The sequence below is a fragment of the Penicillium samsonianum genome (assembly GCF_028829775.1).
Source record: "Penicillium samsonianum strain IBT 33392 chromosome Unknown utg000006l_segment0_segment0, whole genome shotgun sequence".
In the NCBI taxonomy this organism is placed as follows: domain Eukaryota; kingdom Fungi; phylum Ascomycota; class Eurotiomycetes; order Eurotiales; family Aspergillaceae; genus Penicillium; species Penicillium samsonianum.
In genome coordinates this window covers 514,985-535,198 of record NW_026643264.1, presented here as the reverse complement: position 1 = coordinate 535,198, position 20,214 = coordinate 514,985, and the positions used below count along the sequence as shown (strand labels likewise).

Genomic DNA, 20,214 nt, shown 5'->3' with positions numbered 1-20,214 from the left:
TCGCATCTGTTCAGGGCGTAGATGCCGCAGCCCGCCCACCACTAGCAAGCTTGAAAGCAATCTAGGTACCAAGGCACATGATCAATAGATCCTATGGACCATGTTGACATATATAGATATCCTCACTCTTGCCGATCGTTTGGATGGACTCCCTTTGGCAACTGTAATCGCCGGGGCATTTATGCGTGAAACTGGAACCAGCATCACTGAGTACTTGGAGTATTACCACGAATCTTGGACCGAGCTACAGTTGCAATCGAGTCCTGGTCGTCAGTACCAGCAAGGCAACATGCTACCAATATGGATGATCTCATATCTCGAGATGCAGAAGCGGGGCCCGAGCGCAGCAAACCTTCTACTGCTTCTTGCTCGTTTTGATATCGAGATATCTGGTACTCGTTAGAAAGTGGCCGTCATAGCTCAAACGCCCCCGACTGGCTCAAGAAGGCGATAGCAAGCTGACTCGCGTTTAAAATTGGTGTGAAGTCTCTCGTCGGATTCTCTCTTCTTGAAAGTAAGCTACAAAAAGGAAGCTATGCGATGCATCCAGTGGTACAAGACTGGTGCCTTCATATTGCCAACACAAGCAAAAATGTAGATTGGAAGCAGCTTAATGATCTCGCACTCATATCTGTTGGATACTGTGTGCCAAGTGAAAGTAATAGGGACTACTCAAAGATTCAGCAACGGCTTCTTCCACACGCCAATTATGCATGTCATCTAGATTGGTCAGATGACAATATTAAGTCATGGGGGACATTCCACTGTTTGGGGTATCTTTACTCTGATCAGAGCAAGCTGAGGGAGGCAGAGGAGATGTACCAGCGAGCACTAGCAGGCAAGGAGAAGGCTCTAGGTCCTGATGATACATCTACTCTCGATACAGTTAACAACCTTGGGAATCTCTACTCTGATCAGGGCAAGCTAAAGGAGGCCGAAGAGATGTATCTGCGAGCACTAGTAGGATATGAGGAGGCCCTAGGACCTGATCATATATCTACTCTCGATACAGTCAACAACCCTGGGAGTCTCTACTCTGATCAGGGGAAGCTGAAGGAGGCAGAGGAAATGTACCAGCGAGCACTAGTAGGCAAAGAGAAAGCCCTAGGTCTAGATCATACGTCTACTCTTAGCACAGTCCACAACCTTGGGAATCTCTACAATGGTCAGGGCAAGTTGAAGGAGGCAAAAGAGATGTACCAGCGAGCACTAGGAGGCTATGAGAAGGCCGTAGGTCCAGATAACGATTGGACTCGGCGACTTGCAGAGACGCTGACTGCAGTAGGCATTGCAGACGGAAAATAGTGCCTAATATCCTTTGCAAATGATTCCTTGTGAAGTGCTAGGGTAGATCTGACTTGCCTCACAATTGCACGTATTCACGCTACAATGCTTTATACGCTTCGCCACCGTCGCTATTTTGAGATCTATTGAGTTTGTAGCTATTGTTATATCATATGAAATACAGTTATTCATTTCCAGGGATCAAGCTTTCGGGCGATCTTTCGGTAGGTTAGTGTGTTTGTGTGAGAGCCCAATGACGCGATGGTGAGTGTGGTTCTGTAATCTTAGAGCTGTAACAATACTTTGGCACTTACAACACTTAGTCTTTTCTTCGTTTGGTATAATACAATTATGCCTTGTGACGGTTCTTTAAATACAGGGTTTGAAACAGCTCCTCAGTGTTGTCCGACATGGAAGGCGAAAGCGGTCGCTACTGTAGTATAATGGTGACTGTCAGCCTTGGATCCAAAGTAGTCTTCTCGAGATATAATTCCGTCAGCTTTCTCTGACAAACATCTATTAAAAAGGCACGATCACATTTCCTCCTTCGAATGACGGGGCGTGAGGTCCATTGTAGCTTATGCGCCACTTGAACCGGATTATCTACATAGGAAGATAACAGGTGTCTGGTAGCAGCCAATCCAAGGCCTATCTATCCAAGTATCGGTGATCTGACAACCCAACTCTGTCTCTACCTGCCTGGAATTTTGCCGAAAGTCTGGCCTGAGACCTTTCTGTAGATAACCTCGTAGCAAACACTGGAGAAACCGCCAGATGAACATCATATTCTTGAGCTCATCGGCGCATAGACCATTGTGATTGACGCAGCCGAAGGATTCTGGGGGCATATCGAGAACCTCGCTTTGGACTTCCAGGGCGGGAACTAGGTTCACCATCACTAGAAATGATGGTGCCTTCTAGCCAAGCTTGTTGGCCTTGTCAGTCACTTTATTGTTCTTTGCCGGAGCCAAAGATTCTGCAAAAGGTCCAGATACGCCATAGGGTGCGATGCATGACGATCCATAGAGGATGTTGATAATCCACCAAGGCCATCTTCAACACAGACCATCACTTCTCATCCAACGACTTCGCTGCTCGGCAACGCACCAGAATGGCGCCAGTAATATAAGCGCATGTAAGGATTTCATATTCATAGAGGTCACAATAGTCGTGAGCAGACCAAAGAATCGGCCTCTCCCGTTGTGGTGACACGAAGTGCCTAAAGTACTCCCATGATCCGGGCCGGACTATCTTCCCTGAGGGTGGGAAGCTCGTCCGGGGAAGAGCGTTTTGGGCCGTAGTATAATAGCATCATGAGCTGCAGATCGCCGTTTCTTTATATCGCTTGTGAATACAAACAGCTTACTGGATAATGTGAGTACTCCCAATTATGATATTTATAGAATAGTGACTGGTTTGCTGTGGATCATAGTAGCCCCTTAAATTACTCTTTCCCGTAAGACCAAGCAAGTGATTTGTTGGCGTTTCCATTGGTGCTGTCAACATGTATGCTTAGCCATGATGTCAGCGCCCCATTGAATAGTTATCGCTGTGCACTATTAATTCCAGGATATGTTAAGTTCAAACACTGTCGGCCACCGTATCCCCAAGCTAAAATTCTAGTAGCATTTCACCCGACCTGGTCAAGAGAATTACACCGCCATCAGCTTTAACCCAAGCTTTTCTACGTCAAGCAACCATTGTAGCATATAGGCCGGCGGTCCACTATGACTGATATTCCCTATCTTAGAAAAAGGACGTATGAATACTTTTTCAAGACGAATCATGCTCAGCTTGCCATTGGCACGATCAACGAACTCCTTAAGAGCAGTATAATAAATGGCGCAGTCACTGAGCACGAGCGACTGTAGCCTAGGAGAAGGATGGTAGCTTAAGAGAGGTTCCCAAAATCCAAATTGTCCCCGTAAAGTTAGGTTGGGTATGGATTTTACCGCTTCCAAAAAGTCGAGTGTCACCCCTAGATCCTCGATCGTGCCGTCGGCAAAAAATATATCGACAGCGAGGTTCTTAATATCTTGCCCGTTCTGACGGGTCGCCTCAAGGAGGGCACCGATCTCTTGTAAATGTTGGCGAAGTAGCTCCGTTGGCAGTGTAAAAATGAGTGGAGTATAGCACATGGGGCAGGGCTCGAGTGTTACATGGAGAGACGACAAATTGGCACAAGACTGGATCAAGGCTGTAAGATATGGCATATCAGGTCTGATATCCAGATAGCATTGTTGCTGCCATGAGAGTGCATATCTATGTGACCAGACGTGGCTACCTCTAGATACTATGTCATCGATGCATGCGTGATCCGTCCTACGCTTGTGGACACCTGATGCGACCTTCCAGGCAGCAACATAGGTTATTGAGCGGACATAAGCTAATATTGTCATGGGGATCTGTTCTTGCCAGTGGCATGCACACGTCCTGATCCAGATATTTTCAAATAGAGAAGGGTTGACGATTTCGCGAAGTCTGTGATTTACCAAAGCCATGTTATACAGCGTTTGGTAATCCATGCGTTCCACGATAAGAAAAATTATCTCCATGGGTAGTCGAGACAGGAACATATTCCTATGACTATCCAATGGTTTATGACAAATTAAACCCTCGCTTGTAGGCGCTGCCGATCGACTATATGCACAGGCTGCAGTTGTTTCTTCATATTGAAATGAGGAATGATCGCACATACCTCCTCCTATACAAAGTATCGAAGTCAAGAGCGAAACGTAGACTGAAGAATGCACCGTATAGCTACTGCATTCAGCTGGAAATCAATAGCAAATGGCTTGGATAAGCAAACCGCCGGTCGGAAGTCTTGACTCATATATTGCCTTACGATACACACGAGAAGGGGATGTGTTGGATAATTTATATGAATCTTCGCAGTCCTACCTTTATACACAAAGTGGGGGTCTATCTTTAGGTCCGCTGAATATAGATATGCCCCTATTTTAGATCTCTCCTTCCTCGCTATGACCCAACTACCTAGAGCCTATGTAAAAATATATTCTGTAAGTCTCAATATTCCAGTTAGATACCCTATTCGGTACTTTACACCAAGCGATACATGACTCCATGTATCGTCGCTGTATGGAATAGCCATTATGGCCAGAACTTTCCATAGATATGCGAACAAGTGAAGGATGGGGAGCTGGGGTTGGCCTCGAGAGTATGGCAAGGTCTCACTTTTCCCTCCCACCCCCATGTCTAAGTGACAAAATACAGAGAAATGCATCGGGTTCACTAATGGCACTCGTTCATTCATGATGGGCTCTATTGCCAAGGCGCTATTTCCATCAACTAAATGCACTCGATGATGATCACCGCATTCACACTATTTGAACTACTCGCATGATTTTCAGACCCATATTGAACACCAAGGGAGCCCAGATTAGTGATAAAATATGACCTATCGTGATCAAAATTAAGGTGAGTAACTGTTCCATTCACACTTATGGTCTGCTGTAGCACGCCTGTCGCCGGGTCCCAGAGGCGCGCGGTTTTGTCACCCGAGCCGGATGCCAGCCCTCGAGGGTCTGCCGTCCTAAACTCCAGGTTTCCTGAACCCATGGCAACGGACATATCCAATCAGGAATTTCTGCTTCAAATTTCCAATGGCTTCTTCGGGTGCATAGACAAGTTCTGAGTAGCGAAGTTGAAGGGGCGTATCATCGGCCATCTGCCGGTTCTTCAGGATGAAGCGCTTTGCGTCATGCAGAAACTCGGAAATTACAGTGATCGCCACTGTGACGTCCAGTGGGACATACTAGTGCAATGTTCTGGAGGAAATTTAGCATCCCCACCACTTCCGACACAAGACCAAGTAGGCTCATTGCTTCAACCCAGTGTAGAAAATGCTCATAGAGAATCAGCAACACAAGCTCAGCCTCGGAGGATAAGATAGGGCTTTATTTGAGGTGATGTGTCCTGTAGCGACACGAGTATTGTAGTTCTGGTGGCAAGTCCAGGCGTAAGGATTAAGCTCGGCCCTACGGGTTGCAAGACCTTCTAGATTGCAGATATCTTTCCGCAAATGGCTTCTCATTTTTTTTAACACATAACAAAGCAATTTCCTTATGCTTATTTGGCTCGTCAATAAGAAATTCACTTTCGCATTGAACCAAGAAATCTCGAAAAGAGAGATGTAGAATCCGAACAGGTAGATCTCGATCACTAGGAACGCTTAGAACAGACCGAAAAGAATCCAAGAGATTGCTAATCTGTTTGGCTTCTATCCCAAGAAATAGCGCCAGCGCGTTTGTTGAAAGTGGAACAGCAATAAGGATGATGGCACCGACTATTTTCTGGGACAGGGGCTGTTGCTGCTCTGACTTATTACTCTCTTCATCGTCGAGGAATTGGTTTAGAACTGGCATGTAGGACTTATCCATTTCCCCTGCATATTGACGCCAATCCTGAAGGAGCTCTGCCAGACGTATTGTTGGTTCCAACTTTGGATGCTCGATATATCGGCAAATAGTAGCAGCAGAAATAAACAAAGGAACGGACGTTGTGACAATTTCTTAGACGGTATCATCGCCAGGCCAGTCTCGAGAAACATTCCTATCGTGTTGGACTTTCGTAAATCGGTCGTGGAGAAATAACTCTATATCGTTATCACTTCTTGGGTATTTTATGAAGAGCCAGGTCCTGATAATCATGATCTGCGTTCTGCGAAAAGCCGAGGTTGCTTGGAACTTCAGGCCTGCTAGTCAGGAAGACCCGGATGCGAACCACTGTTGCTTCCTGTACCTGGCCGCGTGGGAGGTAGAGATTGCTATTTTGGAACCCAGATAGTAAGTACTGTAGACCAGTGACATCGGGTAATATTCGCCGTGAAAATTAACGTTGCCTCCGATCTATAAACGTCTGATCTATTATTAAATGATTACATCTATATGCCTCTCCGACAATAGACCCATCAATGAGAATCCGTCGATATATACATTTCTGAACTCGTCATCTATTCTCTTGATATCGGATTCCACTGGCAAGCATCAATCCCATTTGCAACAGTTATCAGCCAAACGAGACCTCAAAAGCCCCAAAACTTGAACCATACAAAATGTTCATCACGTCCAAAGTGATCGCTGCCCTCATAGGCGCCTCCACGCTCAGCGCCCACATGATCATGAGCAGCCCTACCCCTTATAGCATGAACAGTCTCAACAACTCGCCTCTGGCAGCAGACGGCAGTGACTTCCCATGCAAGCTTCGCGACAACACCTTCGAGGCTCCCGAGACCGAGACAATCATCGCCATCGGCGAGTCCCACCCTCTGTCTTTCGTCGGCACCGCCACCCACGGCGGTGGCTCCTGCCAGATCAGTCTGACCACTGACCTGAAGCCCTCGAAGTCTTCTGAGTGGAAGGTCATTAAGTCCTTCGAAGGTGGCTGCCCTGCCAATGTTGAGGGCAACATGTCCGGCGGCCCCGACGCCCCCGATCCCTACACTTTCGACTTCGCCATTCCCGAGGGTATCGCCGCCGGCAAATACACACTTGCCTGGACCTGGTTCAACCGCATCGGCAAGCGCGAGATGTACATGAATTGCGCCCCCATCACCGTCGCAGGTGGCTCCTCCAAGCGCTCCCCCGAGGAACTCGAGAAACGCGCTGCTAGCTTCCCACCTATGTTTGTCGCAAATGTCAATGGCTGCACCACCAAAGAAGGTGTTGATATCCGCTTCCCTCAGCCAGGCGATAATGTCGAGTACAAGGGTGAACCCTCCAACCTCGCTTTGGAGGGTTCCGAGGCTTGCACTGGTACCGCTACCTTCAGCGGCTCCGGTGTGACTTCCTCCTCGGGGCCCTCTATCTCTGGCTCAGACTATGGCTCTAGCTCATCCGGCTCTGTTTCCTCTGGCTCTGCTTCTTGCTCCCTTTCTACGGGGGCAGGGGGCGCCTCCACTGCCTCCCTCGCCCCAGTCCCACAATCTACTTAATCGAGCACACCACCGATCCCGTGTCATCCTCAGCAGCCGGCCCAGCTACCGTGACAACCTCTTCACCCACCGGCTAGGAGTTTGGATCTACCCCCAGCTCCACCTCCGGTGGCCTGACTGGTATCTGCAGCAACGAGTGCCAGTGCAACTTCATTTCAGACAGATATCCTCCAACCCTATGCACTTCCGCTATTATGGGCCGCGAGATCTGCCTTCGGCTCGATTCTAGGGCGTTAAAACTCAATTTACTCGGAAAGCGCTTCTGAAAAAAAAGACATAGGATAACATGAAATAACATGAAATAACATGAAATAACATGAAATCATAAAATAAAGTGACAAATTATTAGAACTGGAGACCAACCCCAAGTCCTTCCAATGTAGATTGCGGAGGAGATGTTGATGGATTTCTAGCAGGAAACAATGAAGCAGCAATTTATATGTAGTTATAGTTATATATTCCATAGCTCGTTCAATGCACTTTCACAATCGATAACAAGCAAGCATCAGAGTCAAGACGAGGATCAAACACAACCTCAAATGGAGAAGGTCAGTACATCGACCAACAATAATATAAACACTGTTATCTACCTTAAAGGACCCAGTCGAAGACAATGAGCCACCGACTCGACCTGCAAGACGGATCTCCCAGACGACGAACATTTTTCGGCTCAAATAAATCATGACGATTGCGTGCCAAATAAACCACCGAATCCAACAGAAGTAATAACTTGGGAATGAGGGAAAAATTCAGCACGATTGTACAACAAGGTAACTGGCTACTGTATGGGGATCAAACGACTCCACATTCAGAAGTCGAATAGGCATACTGATAAGTATCGTGGCTCCGTCTAAGCATAGTTTCGGACAAAGCGACCGTATCAATAATACAGACAACCCGGCAAGTCGTGATTGAAGTAACAAGAAATAACTAACAGAATAATTGTTATGAAAACTTCCTAACAGGTTTTAAGACCTTCCAATAGGTTTTAAGACCTCCTAATAAGTTTTAAGACCTCCTAATAGGTTTTAAGACCTCTTATTTTTAGAATATTGGGTAAATTTAGAACGTAGTTGAGTTTCGCTCGGCTCGCAACCTAGCTTGGCAGTGTCAGTAGTTTATGATCTCCAGTGGCTGTCAGATTCGCTACATTCAATGTGTTCGCCGATGTCCGCTGACCTATCGTCCGAAGTCATCCTTTGTATGTTTATGAAAAGAAAGGAAGGCCCCCCTGGTGGGGTGAAGCGAAAGATATTTATTTGAAAATTATGTTTAATTTTTTATGTTTTGAGTTGACTTGATGTATAGTCAGATGTATATCACATCTCGTCGATCTAAAGCTATGTTACAATGAGAGACCCACATAGCAAGCTCCGTCGGCTCAATGGCGGTGCAACCAGTGAAGTTATAGGTTTTAAGACCTCCTAATAGGTTTTAAGACCTCTCAATAGGTTTTAAGACCTCCTAATAGGTTTTAAGACCTTCCAATAGGTTTTAAAACCTCTTGCTAGGTTTATTTTTAGAATTGGGTAAATTTAGAACATAGCTTGGCAGTCTTTTTCGACCAGCCTTCAGACTTGATGCTAGATGTCGTTGCTCGAAGAGCGAATTCGTCCCATAGAAAAATCACCATCTCATCCAGATATAAGGTAGGCTTTTCAATCAGATAGTCGGACAATGCCTCGAGCATGACTGGTGTGATACTACGGGGTCCGCCTTTAATTGGCGGTGCTCTGACGCTGCCAAACATTCTTATATTGGAAGAGATCTTGAGATGGTGCTCTTGTTGCAACCAGCGGCCAGAGCCATCTCAGTTATAGATAGTTCGCCACTGTGGGTTATGTCATAGATAAGCTAATGCTTGGAAGGAGCTAGGTTTAGAGCCATCTTTGCTTGGACCACTCGTGATTGAATGTCAAGTATGCCTCCTAAGGAAAGCTGTTTTGGAGGTGGGGCGTGGAGGTGTCAGATGAATTTAATTTACAATCGAAGATATTATGTATTTTACTTACGCTCAGCTTATATTGGTACTCCGGAGTAACATAGACTAGTGTGTCTTGGCGCAAGGGGCAGGAAAGTCAATCGAAGAGTGTAGGTTGTTGCACCAGTTTCGGGACGCTGTATATCACGCGAAAGAGCACGCTCAAGCGCATGTCGCACTAGGAGTCAATGCACACCAAGTTACTGATGGGATGATGCGCTAGTGTATCTTAGTGCTGATACGATTTTCGATTGCACTTCTCACCATATTAGAAGCCGATGGAAAAACATTCTAATCGAGGGTCTATTCACAGCGCTTTAAAAAATATGCAATGGGCTTTTCTGGCTGTCGAAAACCTCGCATCCTTTAGGAAACCTAGTTACAGATCTCGTTACTGCTAGTTCTAGAAGAACATGTATATAAAAAACAAGATAGATTACGCCGATCTTTCAAGGATGTGCATTCCTGTCAATTCAACGATTAAGTAGTTCCATTGGCAGAAGCGTGATAATGAGATAAGACCTCCCGATTGTACAATATATCTCCACGCTTCTGCAGAATATTTTCTCTTCAACTCGCCTCCGCAGGGGATAGGATCACTTTCCAATCTGAGCTTCAGTTCTTTGGCCGGATGAACAGTGCTTCCGCTTGAATGCATCGGACGCTTTCCCAGGAATTTGAACGGAGCCTTTCAAGAATATTTTCCGGCCCTCGACTTTATTCGGCCATGCCCGTAGCAATATGGGTACAGTGGGTGGGACAGGAAGCAAAAACGACGTGTTAAGGTACGCTGTGAATGCTGGCTTGCAGCAATCGGCGAGAATCCGGTCCATTAAGAAGGCGACGTATCCACCAAACAGTTTACCATCATAATAGCACATACGCTGTGATGGACCGAGGAGCAAGAGAGATTCTACCTCGCATCCCAGCCGGTGAGGTTTGAAGACTGGGCGATAGCCTTGGAATAAAGAAAGCATCATATCCTCAGAAGGTTCGTTCGAAGACGGCTTTTGGAGAGGCTTTACCGGTCAGAAACCCAGCCCGCGTTGCAGTCAGAATAATGGAACTCACCACGGACGGCCTAGGCACTTCGGCGCTTATTTCATAAGATGAACTGGGTGGATATGTCTGCGCCGAGCGGTGATACCCACGAAGAGATCGAAGGAAAAGAGAAGGTACAAAGGGAGCGTTCATTTCGAAAACTCAAACCTGAGGGTCCTAAGGAGAAACAAAGCTGGGTGTGATGAGCTCTCTAAAATGGTGGACACAATTGTTTTTGCCAGATATATATACCTTTTGGAAAAATGGCGACATCTCATGGAACGGATTTGAATGTCAGTAGACTGTCTAATCAACGTCGATATTTCCTCAATATTCAAAGCATTTCAATTAGCCAACGAGCAATTAATTCCAAAGAGACAGGTTTTGTCAAAAGCGAACTGGACACCCACTCCCTTTGAGTTAATCAACCGAGAATTTAAGCAACTGATCGAATTAAATTTCATCAGTTGCTAATCAATTACAATTTTTTGATTCCAGTATTGATGTTCTAAATTGTGCTGAGAAATCATTGTGATATTATTGCAGGACTGTGCATCTGTAGGAGACTACGTCGAGCTTCCATCCCCTTGCAGTAGTATCCTCATATTTTTATAACTTTTCAGGATATGATAACCATTTTGCCAAAGCTTACAGAAACCTGTCGTGATCGGTTTCGTTATTTTGGTGAATAAAGACCAATGATAGGTCCCGAAAAGTACAACGTACCTGGAAGTATCTATTGAGCTCCCGGATGTCGGATTGGAGTAGGTAAAAAAAATGGGTCAGCAAGGATAAACATGGAAATAAATTCATAAGATTTTGTTGTATAAATTGACCGTCCATGCAACCTCCCGCCATCACTAAGCATACAATGTGCTAGATCAAATATGTCTAGAGGTGTTTACCAAATCAAAAGCTCAGCAATCTCGGCCACTTAACCCATTTATATCACAAAGCCAAGGTCATAGCAGATAAGGAAAATGGGCTATGATTTGCGCTTGCACAATTTACCTCAAAGGCTGCTGATAAAGCCCGACGGATCTGCATTTACGTATCTAAGAGCTTTTAGTCTCCACGTTCCCTATAGACACAAATATTACCAGATAAAACACGCACAGGTCACCATCGACGGCTTTGCTGCTGAGTTTTTTCTTGTGTCCTTGGCTGTCACTTCACCAAATCGAGTTAGCCATGCGCGGGGAGACAATGCTTATTCCTTTCGGATTGGTGCTGCTTTTGCTACAACCCTGGCCCGCAGAAACCAACGTCTGTTGGCGGCGCTATAAGACATTTGTCGCACGGCCGACTAGTGGCGGTATGTAAAAGATATGAGTAAATTAATCCTTTTGCAAAAACGAACAGAGACTACATACAGGTCCTAAACCACTCCATCATCATCAGTACCTTCAAACCTTGCCTGACCACGAAACATTACCTACCAAAGACGCATATCTCCCTGAGCGCAATTAAGCAAAGCCACAGATGCTTAGATAAGCACAGTACCACAAGCCCTAGCAACTCTCTTGTGATATCGAGAGGAAATTCTTCGTATTCTTGCCGCAGTGAATTCGCGCACGCTTCGTGCAGAGAAAGTCCAAGGAAAGCTGGATTAACAGCTGGCCACAATGCAGCAAGCTTTGAAGCAAGTCACCGGAGAGCCGAAACAAGTCAACAGATTGGCCGGTTTTATTAACGAAGTCAGCCAGAGGAGGGGAGTTATGATGGACTATCTACCGAAAGAACACGGTATGCAAGAAAGCTTTCAGGACTCAGAGTCATTTGAGCTCTCAATAGCGTGGTAGAGAAAATGGAGGCGTAGGAGGCTAAATAGGCCGATGGGATAATGAAGCTGATGCATTCTCTCATGCAGCCAAAGTTCCCGTAGTATCAAATCGGCGGACGGGAGAGGAGACCATTGGAACCATTCTGATGCGAGAACCCAATCCAACGCATGGAGCGGCATGGCTTCAATACAGCGCGTGGTATCGATGTCGCGGGAGACGATCTGGCTAGCCGATGCTGTACCAATTGGTTCATGTCATGGATCCCTCGATTCGGTGTTATGGGTGTATGGTTTGTTCGATTGATCGTTGCATTCCATTGTTGAATCCATCGTCGGGAACACTGCTTGGCTTGAGATCTATCGGGTCTGCATTCCGAACACAACATAGATTTTGCTGCGCCTGTAAGAACTGCTTCCGAAGGAAGACTAACAGGACCTCCTCGGAGCAGCCCAAGTTGAATTGCACTATCGATGCGAGATTCCTTTGGCACGTCGTTCTGACACAGAGTTCCATTATCTTTGAACCCTAGGCATGTTGAACGATGATAAGGGTTTCCAACGATCCGGCCGAATGTCGATTGAAAATAGCTAGAACCCCAATCCATACTGGAAGAGAAAGGCTTGATAATCGATGGGTTGATGACGGCGACATTTATGTTTTACAAGGGCAGTAAAGTGTAAAGCGCTATGTGAGTAGGAAAATAAACGTAACAAAAACGGGAACAAAGAAGTGGGGCAAAAATCTCCGAAGAAGAGAAATATAAATAAAAAAGTCCAACTATGCTTTCTTCATCATCCTTCTTTCTATTTCATTATTTATTATTTTCTATATTTGAAAAACAAGGGGCAAAAGCGTTCTACGTATAGATATAGGGAAATTGATTAGTGTAGCTTCCTTGTAGCATGCTATTGCGTCGGTTAGAAGAAGCCGCCGCCGGTTGCCCCAAGAGAACGACCGAGTATATCTTCATTATCGAAATTTTGAGAAGAAAACACTGACTACATAGCTTTGTGCGAGAATGAAGAGTGAAACAATTAAAACAAGTGGTAAAATAGAACAAGGAAAGGCTTTCTTACGGATCGGAGTATGTATCACCTCATCCGCTGGTAGGCACTGTCACCATTCTCCACACATGACGCATTGGAAGTAACGACTATTTTCATTCACGGCCAGCGAAGCCCGAGGACGCAACTAGCTGTCACACCCAAATTTGTTGCTCTTCGAGGTTGCTGGGCCCCTTATATTCACTCCAATCTCTAATTTTAAGATTCCTTAGATGTTCCCCAGGGCGATCGCGGTGAGCCAAGATGGAAAATTTGACCATCTTTCTCTCGGTTTGGCGAGAGCGTAGCCAAATGACAGCAGTATAGCAAACGATCTGCGACACCGCCAATGCTAGCGCGGTCACTAACATTTTGCTTTTTGTAAGTCCGTAGGCGAGAAGTATCACAATGTTCAACACTCCAAGAAGATTTGCCGTGAGACATAGCCTGACAGCTGGGGTCAGCGGTCCATAGTGGGTCTTTCTTGAGATATCTGATCGTACCTATTCCCTAGAAGTGACATTCGTGACCTGAGTGCCGCGAAGGGGAGCAGGAACAAAGGCAGAAACCCACATGCGGCAAGGGCAAAGGCAGCCCCAATGCTGGCATTCTTCGTGCTCAAGCCCTGGTTTAAAGGACCTTGCAGCACAGATGGGAAAAGGAGGAAACTGCGTAACAATTAGTTATGGGGGGGGGGGGATGGGCGTTGGTGTTTCACTGGCCTGGTTAAAATCATCCCTGGAGGTAGAAAATTGACCACGTTCCAGTACCACCGGCCACATGCCGTGCGCATTCTGTCCTCCTGTTCTATACGTTTGACCATTTTGTCAGAGTCTGCACCTCCGTACCAGGTGTCCATCTTAGTGGAGACGTAAGAGTACCAGCTAAGTAATTCCACATGTAGGAGGGCGGGGGATCCATTTCCTATAACAAATACAGAGAAGGGTGAGCTCGATTTCCAAAGCTCAGTGAGTCACACTTCTGTGGATGTTGACACGTTTAGCTTTATGTTTTTAGGTTCGGTTTTTGTTGAGACTACAGAGAGATTCAAGGGACAGAAACTAGATAAAGCTAGTTGATTGGAGGAGAGAAAATACACTATGGGTCTCAAACTATCCAAAAGAAGTTGATGCCTGAGGCACAAGAACAACAGTTTTCATGCCCTAATTCTTCCGAGACTTGATTTCGCTGTAAGATCTTCCGTCAATCAATTGGTGGAAGAGCCTCGAGCCTCATTTCTTTGGACTATTTTCAGCTTTGTTTACTGAAGGGTGTGTTATTGGAGCTGCGCATCGTCATGGGATGCTGAAATTGAGGTGGTGACAAGGTGACATACTGCGAGCGACATAACACTTTTCGGCATCGAAATTTTGATACAGGGCGGATTAACATCAATTTCACTATCGTGTGCTCTTTAGATATTTCTCGCAATGTCTATTTTAAGTGACGCCAGGCCTAATATAGATAGTCAGTGACAGCCCCTTGCTCACGGCCCTTTTTCTATTCAACAGAACGTGATAACCTAGGCCAGATGTAAACCGAAGTGGAAGTTTTAGAGCCGAGGAGAATAAAGAGTTGAAACTGATCTTTCGGAGCCGAATTTCACATTTTACTTCCGCTGATTCATACTGTGTGACAGAATCTTCTGAAGATCGTGATTTATGTCCACGTTTGGTCATTAAAGACATTTTGATTGGAACTCCGGAGGTTTTTACACTACACAAGCGGACTCTTAAACAGGGAAAGAGTGAGGATGATGGCATCCAACCTCGCTTTTTTCATACAAATATAAATAATTTTATATTATTATAAAGTTTTTGAAATAGCAACTCCGAGAGCCAAAACTGCGAGGGCAACACGTATATAAGTTAACCCATTCTCCTTTCAGAACATTGTTCCACCACGCTTCATTGGGCTTATTCAACAATACAGTATCTTGATGGCCATTTCGAGCTATGTTGTTATCGACCTCTCTTTCAACGCTTATCCCCATAGCGCTTGCAGTCCTTATAATCCGACTCATTATTTTTACAGTCAGATTTCCAGCCCGTCTCTATCTCCCAGGTCCAGTTATCAGCCGTTTCACAAACCTCTGGTACTTATGGCAAATGAAACGGGGTGATTTTCACCAGACAAACATCAAACTGCATCAACAACATGGCAAGTATCATTCCTGTCAACCTCACACCCCTTACTCATACCATGACTACAGGCCCCATTGTCCGTATAGCACCAAACTGGTACAGCATCTCTGACCCTTCGGCTACAAGGTTAATCTATGGTCAAGGCTCTAAATATCTAAAGTCGGAATGGTACGATGCCTGGAACTTTGACAGCGACCTAAGTTTGACAAATCTGTTCTCGGAGAGATCCTCAAAAAAGCATTCAGAGGATCGCAAAAAGGTCGCCTCGTTATATTCAATGACCTCAATATTGGCATATGAGCCATTCGTGGACAATTGCATCGACATTTTTAAGCAGCGACTGGACGAGTTTGCAACAAGGGGCCAGCTCATTGATATGAGTCATTGGCTACAGTGTTACGCTTTCGATGTGATCGGACAGATTACTGTGCGTGCCATGGCTATCCTGCGCTTTACCACTCAATGGCCTTGTAATAACCAAAACAGTTCGGCGATCGGTTCGGGTTCCTCGATGCAGGCAAAGACGTAGGAAATATGATTGAGTTCCTCGATGGCTCCTTCACTATTTGCTCCTATCTCGGCTTGTACGCCTGGCTGTATCCAATGTTCATGAAGGTTGGCAAATATCTAGACATAGATCAAAGCTTTTTGACTATATTCAGCTCCAGACACATCCAGAATGCAAAGATTACAATGAAGAACCATCACGCCGATCTTCCAACATATATGGCTATGAAGGTCGTTGTCGCCCAAGCGCAGGATCCGGAGAAGCTTTCCGACCACGATATCCTAGCCACCGCTGCCTCTAATATTGGAGCGGGAAGTGATACAACTGGTATCAGCTTAAGCTCGATTCTGTACCACTTGCTTCATGCACCTGCATGTATGCAGAGACTGTGTGAGGAGATCAATTCGTCTGGAATAAATGGCAACCCGACATTCAAAGAGACACAGGCAATGCCATATCTTCAGGCTGTTATCAAAGAGTCGTTGCGCGTTCATCCAGCCACAGGATTTCCAATGTTCCGTGTTGTTCCCCAGGGCGGGGAGGTACTTGCTGGTCAGTTCTTCCCAGAAGGGGTAAGGGCCCCCTATCATAAACTTTAGTGGGTGCAGCTAATATGAATGCTAGACAAATGTTGGGGTGAACAGTTGGGTCTCACACTACGACAAAAATATCTATGGGCTTGATGCAGCTACCTTCAGACCTGAACGATGGCTCGAAGTGGATGAACAGCAGTCCAAACTGATGGAGCAAAACTTCATGCCGTTTGGTATGGGATCAAGAACATGCATTGGGAAGAACATCTCATTGTTGGAGATGAGTAAATTGATTCCAGTGTTGGTACGAGACTTTGCTTTCGAGTTGAGCCGGGACAACAGGGTTGATGGGTGGAGGACAAGGGCCAGATGGTTCGTCAAACCGAGAGACTTCAAGGTGATACCTACGAGAAGGACATAGATATGGCTTGTGATAGGACCCAGGACCTTGTCTATCTTCTGATTGCATGATGTATCTATCGCATTATCACTATTATACAATTCAGCCCAACCAACCGCAAGCATGTATAAGAGCCGACGTGTCCTACTGCACTGTTCCGGCAGAATAGGTATTTTCTCGCTGATCGATTACTCCTGATCCTTGAGGGCTGCTATTCCTTTAACTATAACACATTGCTCAAATCGGTGATTGCGCCCCGGTGGCTCAAGAGACTTTTGACCGGCCAAGAGATTGATGGTTCCTGAGCGAACAGCGTTGAATGTTTCCCTTTGGTACTTTGGCCAATGGCGAGCCCGGCGCGTATCTCTCAACTCGGTATCTACCTCGTGAGGCTGGTATGTTGGAACCCGTACAGTCGTAGTACTGCCTACCAGAATTAGTTACTAGATGGCCGGGGTTTCATAAGAAATGATTCGAGAAAATCATGACAGTAACAAAAAAAGACCAACATGGTGCGCCAGGTACGTACCATAAAGGAAAACAAACAAAGCATCTCGTCATATAACGTTACCATTTCTGCCACCGGTTTCAAGACCTTCTATCCCATCTACTTCGAAAAACCTTGTGTCTATCTGGGTTGCCATAAATTACTCATTCCATAAAGGTTTTCAGTGACAGTATATCTTGTCGAAATGGAAGCCAGCTATCGCTTTTTGAGGCCCCGAAGCACACTGGTCCGCACCAACGGCTCTGTCAACCCGAAATTCCATTTATGCGGAAGTATCATCCTGCTATGTTTTACCTACCATATGTCTCAGTGCCCTTTGTCCACAAGCAATGCGCTCACAGCTTTGGTTTCTGTCTCAACCAACTTCTTTTGTTTTGGAACTTCTACCTTTTGTCACTACATGCTCGACTCAGGAAAGCAGCTCCCTTCTTTCTACTTCCTGCTTGACCACATTGGAATTATTTTACACATATGGGGGACATCTGTATCGGTCTTGCTTTTAGAAGCTACTGGTAGCGGGAGCAACCATTCCATTGTCCTGGGAGTCACACTGGGTGGGGTGGTCTGTGCCATTTATTTGATAACCTGGCCAGTAGAAAAGAGAGAACGAGTGCTTGTTATTGGAGGATTTGGAGGCTTGGCTTTATGCAGTGTCTCGCTCTACAACGCTTTTTTTTCGAGTATATCTCGACTGACGGCATCTTATATCTTTATGGCTTTGGTAAACGGTATCGGAGGGTGGTTCTACTCCCGTGGGTCTATCCAAGTCCGGGTTCAACGTTCATCCAAGCCCTATACTGTGTCGGGGCATTCGTTGATGCACCTATGCTCCCTGATTGCATCCGTCTTTCACGCTTCAATTCTGGTTTCTTCTGCTTGTATCTGACAGACTAGAGCGCCTGATCGTATGATGAGACTTTGATCTCGTCTATTTCTATAAGAATTCTTGTCATGTTTACTATGCTTTGATTTAAAGGAGATAGAATTATATGTATGTGAATTATACATAGACATGATGAAATTTTGTGGATTACTAAAAGGTTTTGTGTGCAAGTTGATGCACAAAACCAATGGAGAATGAGAAAAAGGGGAGGTACAGGTGGCTACATAACATGGGGGGCGAAGCCCTATATTACATAAAGTAGTTGGAATATTTATATTTACTTGAAATTGTGTTGAATTCTTCATATGGTGAGTTGACTTGACGTACAGTCAGATATATATATATGTTCATTGCCCAAAAAAGTTGAGACTATAATAGACTGTGGGTCTAAAAGTTGAGACGAATCAGCTCACGCAGATATATATTTGCACTGAGTGTAACATCTGTACAACATAGTTCCACAACATTTTCAATCCTTGACAATGGATAAAAGAAAATAGACTCACTGTCCATTACCACACACTTTAGGCGTAAGAGGGACTACTTGATGGAGAATCTACGGAGCGGAGATCCAGATATGGAGAAACAGTACAGTAGATTCACCTGGGAGCAAAGGGGACGGAGAGGAAGAAGAGGGAGAGAGAGAGAGAGCTATCTAGCTATCTACTACTATCTGGATCTGTCCCATGTGGGACTGCTGCCTAAGGCAGAATCAGGCACCCGACACTACTCCACTTCTTCTCATCAACTTGCGCTTCAGGCCCAGTAAACCGAAAGTTCTTCTTGACATCCAACTCGACATCAACGGTGTCCAACAGACACTACAACTTGCTTCGCTGAGCGGTGGTCAATGACAACGATAAGACCCATATGTCCTTTTCCCTGAGAGCGGGAGGAAACACACAGTAAGCTTCGCCAAAACCAATCACACAGGCGATGTGTGTGGAATATGCCGCATCAAGCACGGCGTGTCGGACGTCGTCGGCCTCACCGGGAATGTGACAATGAACATTGATCACAATACCATCGTTTCTCGTACATCTCAAAACCTATAAAAATGAGTTACACATCAAATCAGGTATATACAAACAATTACCTGAGTAGTTCGAGGTGACAAAGTCCCCTCATTGACGAACAAAGTATATCCCTCGGAATCACCGAGGTACTCTTCGAACAGCTTTTGCTTTTCACCCTCAATCAATTGAGGGTCGGACACTACAATATCAAGTTCATTGGGCGACTCCCGCCCAAAAAGAAACATGCGGGCAAACTCGCCCGATATAGCTCCTCCGGTATCCCGGAGGACTGACCACAGTGAGGAAGGGTCCTTCACAAACTTGCTAAGTTTGTTATCAACATTGGGTAACTTGTCAAGAGAAGTTACAACAAGTCGATCCATCGACTTGGACAACAATTGTAAATCACCATTTGTCACTAGGTGACCTAGTTCTCGCCACACAGGAGAGTAACAAGCGAGAAGGATTTCAAACCTAGAAATCGGCATTTGGCGTATATTCACTATCTGAATATTATGATTATATTCCCCCATCTCTTAGGGGCGGGCTTACGAGCCGTATTTATACCTGTACCAGGCTGTATTAGCCTGACGCCTACGGCTACGGGCTAGCGTGAGCACGTGTACTTACGTCACATTAGCACCATGTGCCAAGAATCCCCCCGATCGGGAGATTTTCTCGGTCTCACAGTCTCGCCAAGACTGTTAGTGTATTCTACGCTATTAGGAAAGCGGTCAGAGACTGACCGCTACCCAAACAGGCGATTCTTGGCATGAGACTGTGAGACTGGGAAAATTACCTATTCAGGTAATTCTTGGCACTAGGTGCCAAAAGATGTGACAACACGTGCTCACGCTAGGGCCGTTGGCTGATACAGCCTGATCCAAAGTATAAATACGGCTCGTAAGCCCGTCCCCACAAGATGGGGGATAATATTTTTTTTCATTTGAAAAAATCATCTAGTAGCTAATGCTAGGAGCCTCGTTATGGCTCCCTCTTTCGAAAACGTCTTTGTACGTTTTTCTTCTTTGCCGGGACGGTCGTGTCAGGTAATGACAGGTGAAGATTTACAAATATTGTCGGTACCGTCCAAGTCGATTGATCGACTTGCTCTACCTCTCGTTGAGAGGGCTCTC

The 20,214-nt window shown here is 45.6% G+C and overlaps 6 protein-coding genes across 6 annotated transcripts; 4 read left to right on the top strand and 2 right to left on the bottom strand.

Moving 5' to 3' along the window:
- Positions 1 to 100: 100 nt before the first annotated feature.
- Positions 101 to 403, top strand: N7471_010393 (uncharacterized protein; the record flags this gene model as incomplete). The annotated part of the gene is made up of 1 exon (XM_057283112.1): positions 101 to 403. One exon carries the CDS (start codon positions 101 to 103, stop codon positions 401 to 403), a length of 303 nt encoding a protein of 100 aa, XP_057132091.1.
- Positions 404 to 816: 413 nt separating this feature from the next.
- On the top strand, positions 817 to 1,305 carry N7471_010392 (uncharacterized protein; the record flags this gene model as incomplete). Its single annotated transcript, XM_057283111.1, has 1 exon — positions 817 to 1,305. One exon carries the CDS (start codon positions 817 to 819, stop codon positions 1,303 to 1,305), a length of 489 nt encoding a protein of 162 aa, XP_057132090.1.
- Positions 1,306 to 7,124: 5,819 nt separating this feature from the next.
- On the top strand, positions 7,125 to 7,466 carry N7471_010391 (uncharacterized protein; the record flags this gene model as incomplete). The annotated part of the gene is made up of 1 exon (XM_057283110.1): positions 7,125 to 7,466. One exon carries the CDS (start codon positions 7,125 to 7,127, stop codon positions 7,464 to 7,466), a length of 342 nt encoding a protein of 113 aa, XP_057132089.1.
- Positions 7,467 to 9,814: 2,348 nt separating this feature from the next.
- Positions 9,815 to 10,412, bottom strand: N7471_010390 (hotdog fold domain-containing protein; the record flags this gene model as incomplete). The annotated part of the gene is made up of 2 exons (XM_057283109.1): positions 9,815 to 10,237; positions 10,290 to 10,412. The coding sequence occupies 2 exons, from the start codon at positions 10,410 to 10,412 to the stop codon at positions 9,815 to 9,817; spliced, it is 546 nt and encodes a 181-aa protein (XP_057132088.1).
- Positions 10,413 to 15,243: 4,831 nt separating this feature from the next.
- Positions 15,244 to 16,742, top strand: N7471_010389 (cytochrome P450; the record flags this gene model as incomplete). The annotated part of the gene is made up of 4 exons (XM_057283108.1): positions 15,244 to 15,657; positions 15,717 to 16,310; positions 16,363 to 16,643; positions 16,709 to 16,742. The coding sequence occupies 4 exons, from the start codon at positions 15,244 to 15,246 to the stop codon at positions 16,740 to 16,742; spliced, it is 1,323 nt and encodes a 440-aa protein (XP_057132087.1).
- Positions 16,743 to 18,883: 2,141 nt separating this feature from the next.
- On the bottom strand, positions 18,884 to 19,461 carry N7471_010388 (uncharacterized protein; the record flags this gene model as incomplete). Its single annotated transcript, XM_057283107.1, has 2 exons — positions 18,884 to 19,111; positions 19,159 to 19,461. 2 exons carry the CDS (start codon positions 19,459 to 19,461, stop codon positions 18,884 to 18,886), a joined length of 531 nt encoding a protein of 176 aa, XP_057132086.1.
- Between the last annotated feature and the right edge of the window lie 753 nt (positions 19,462 to 20,214).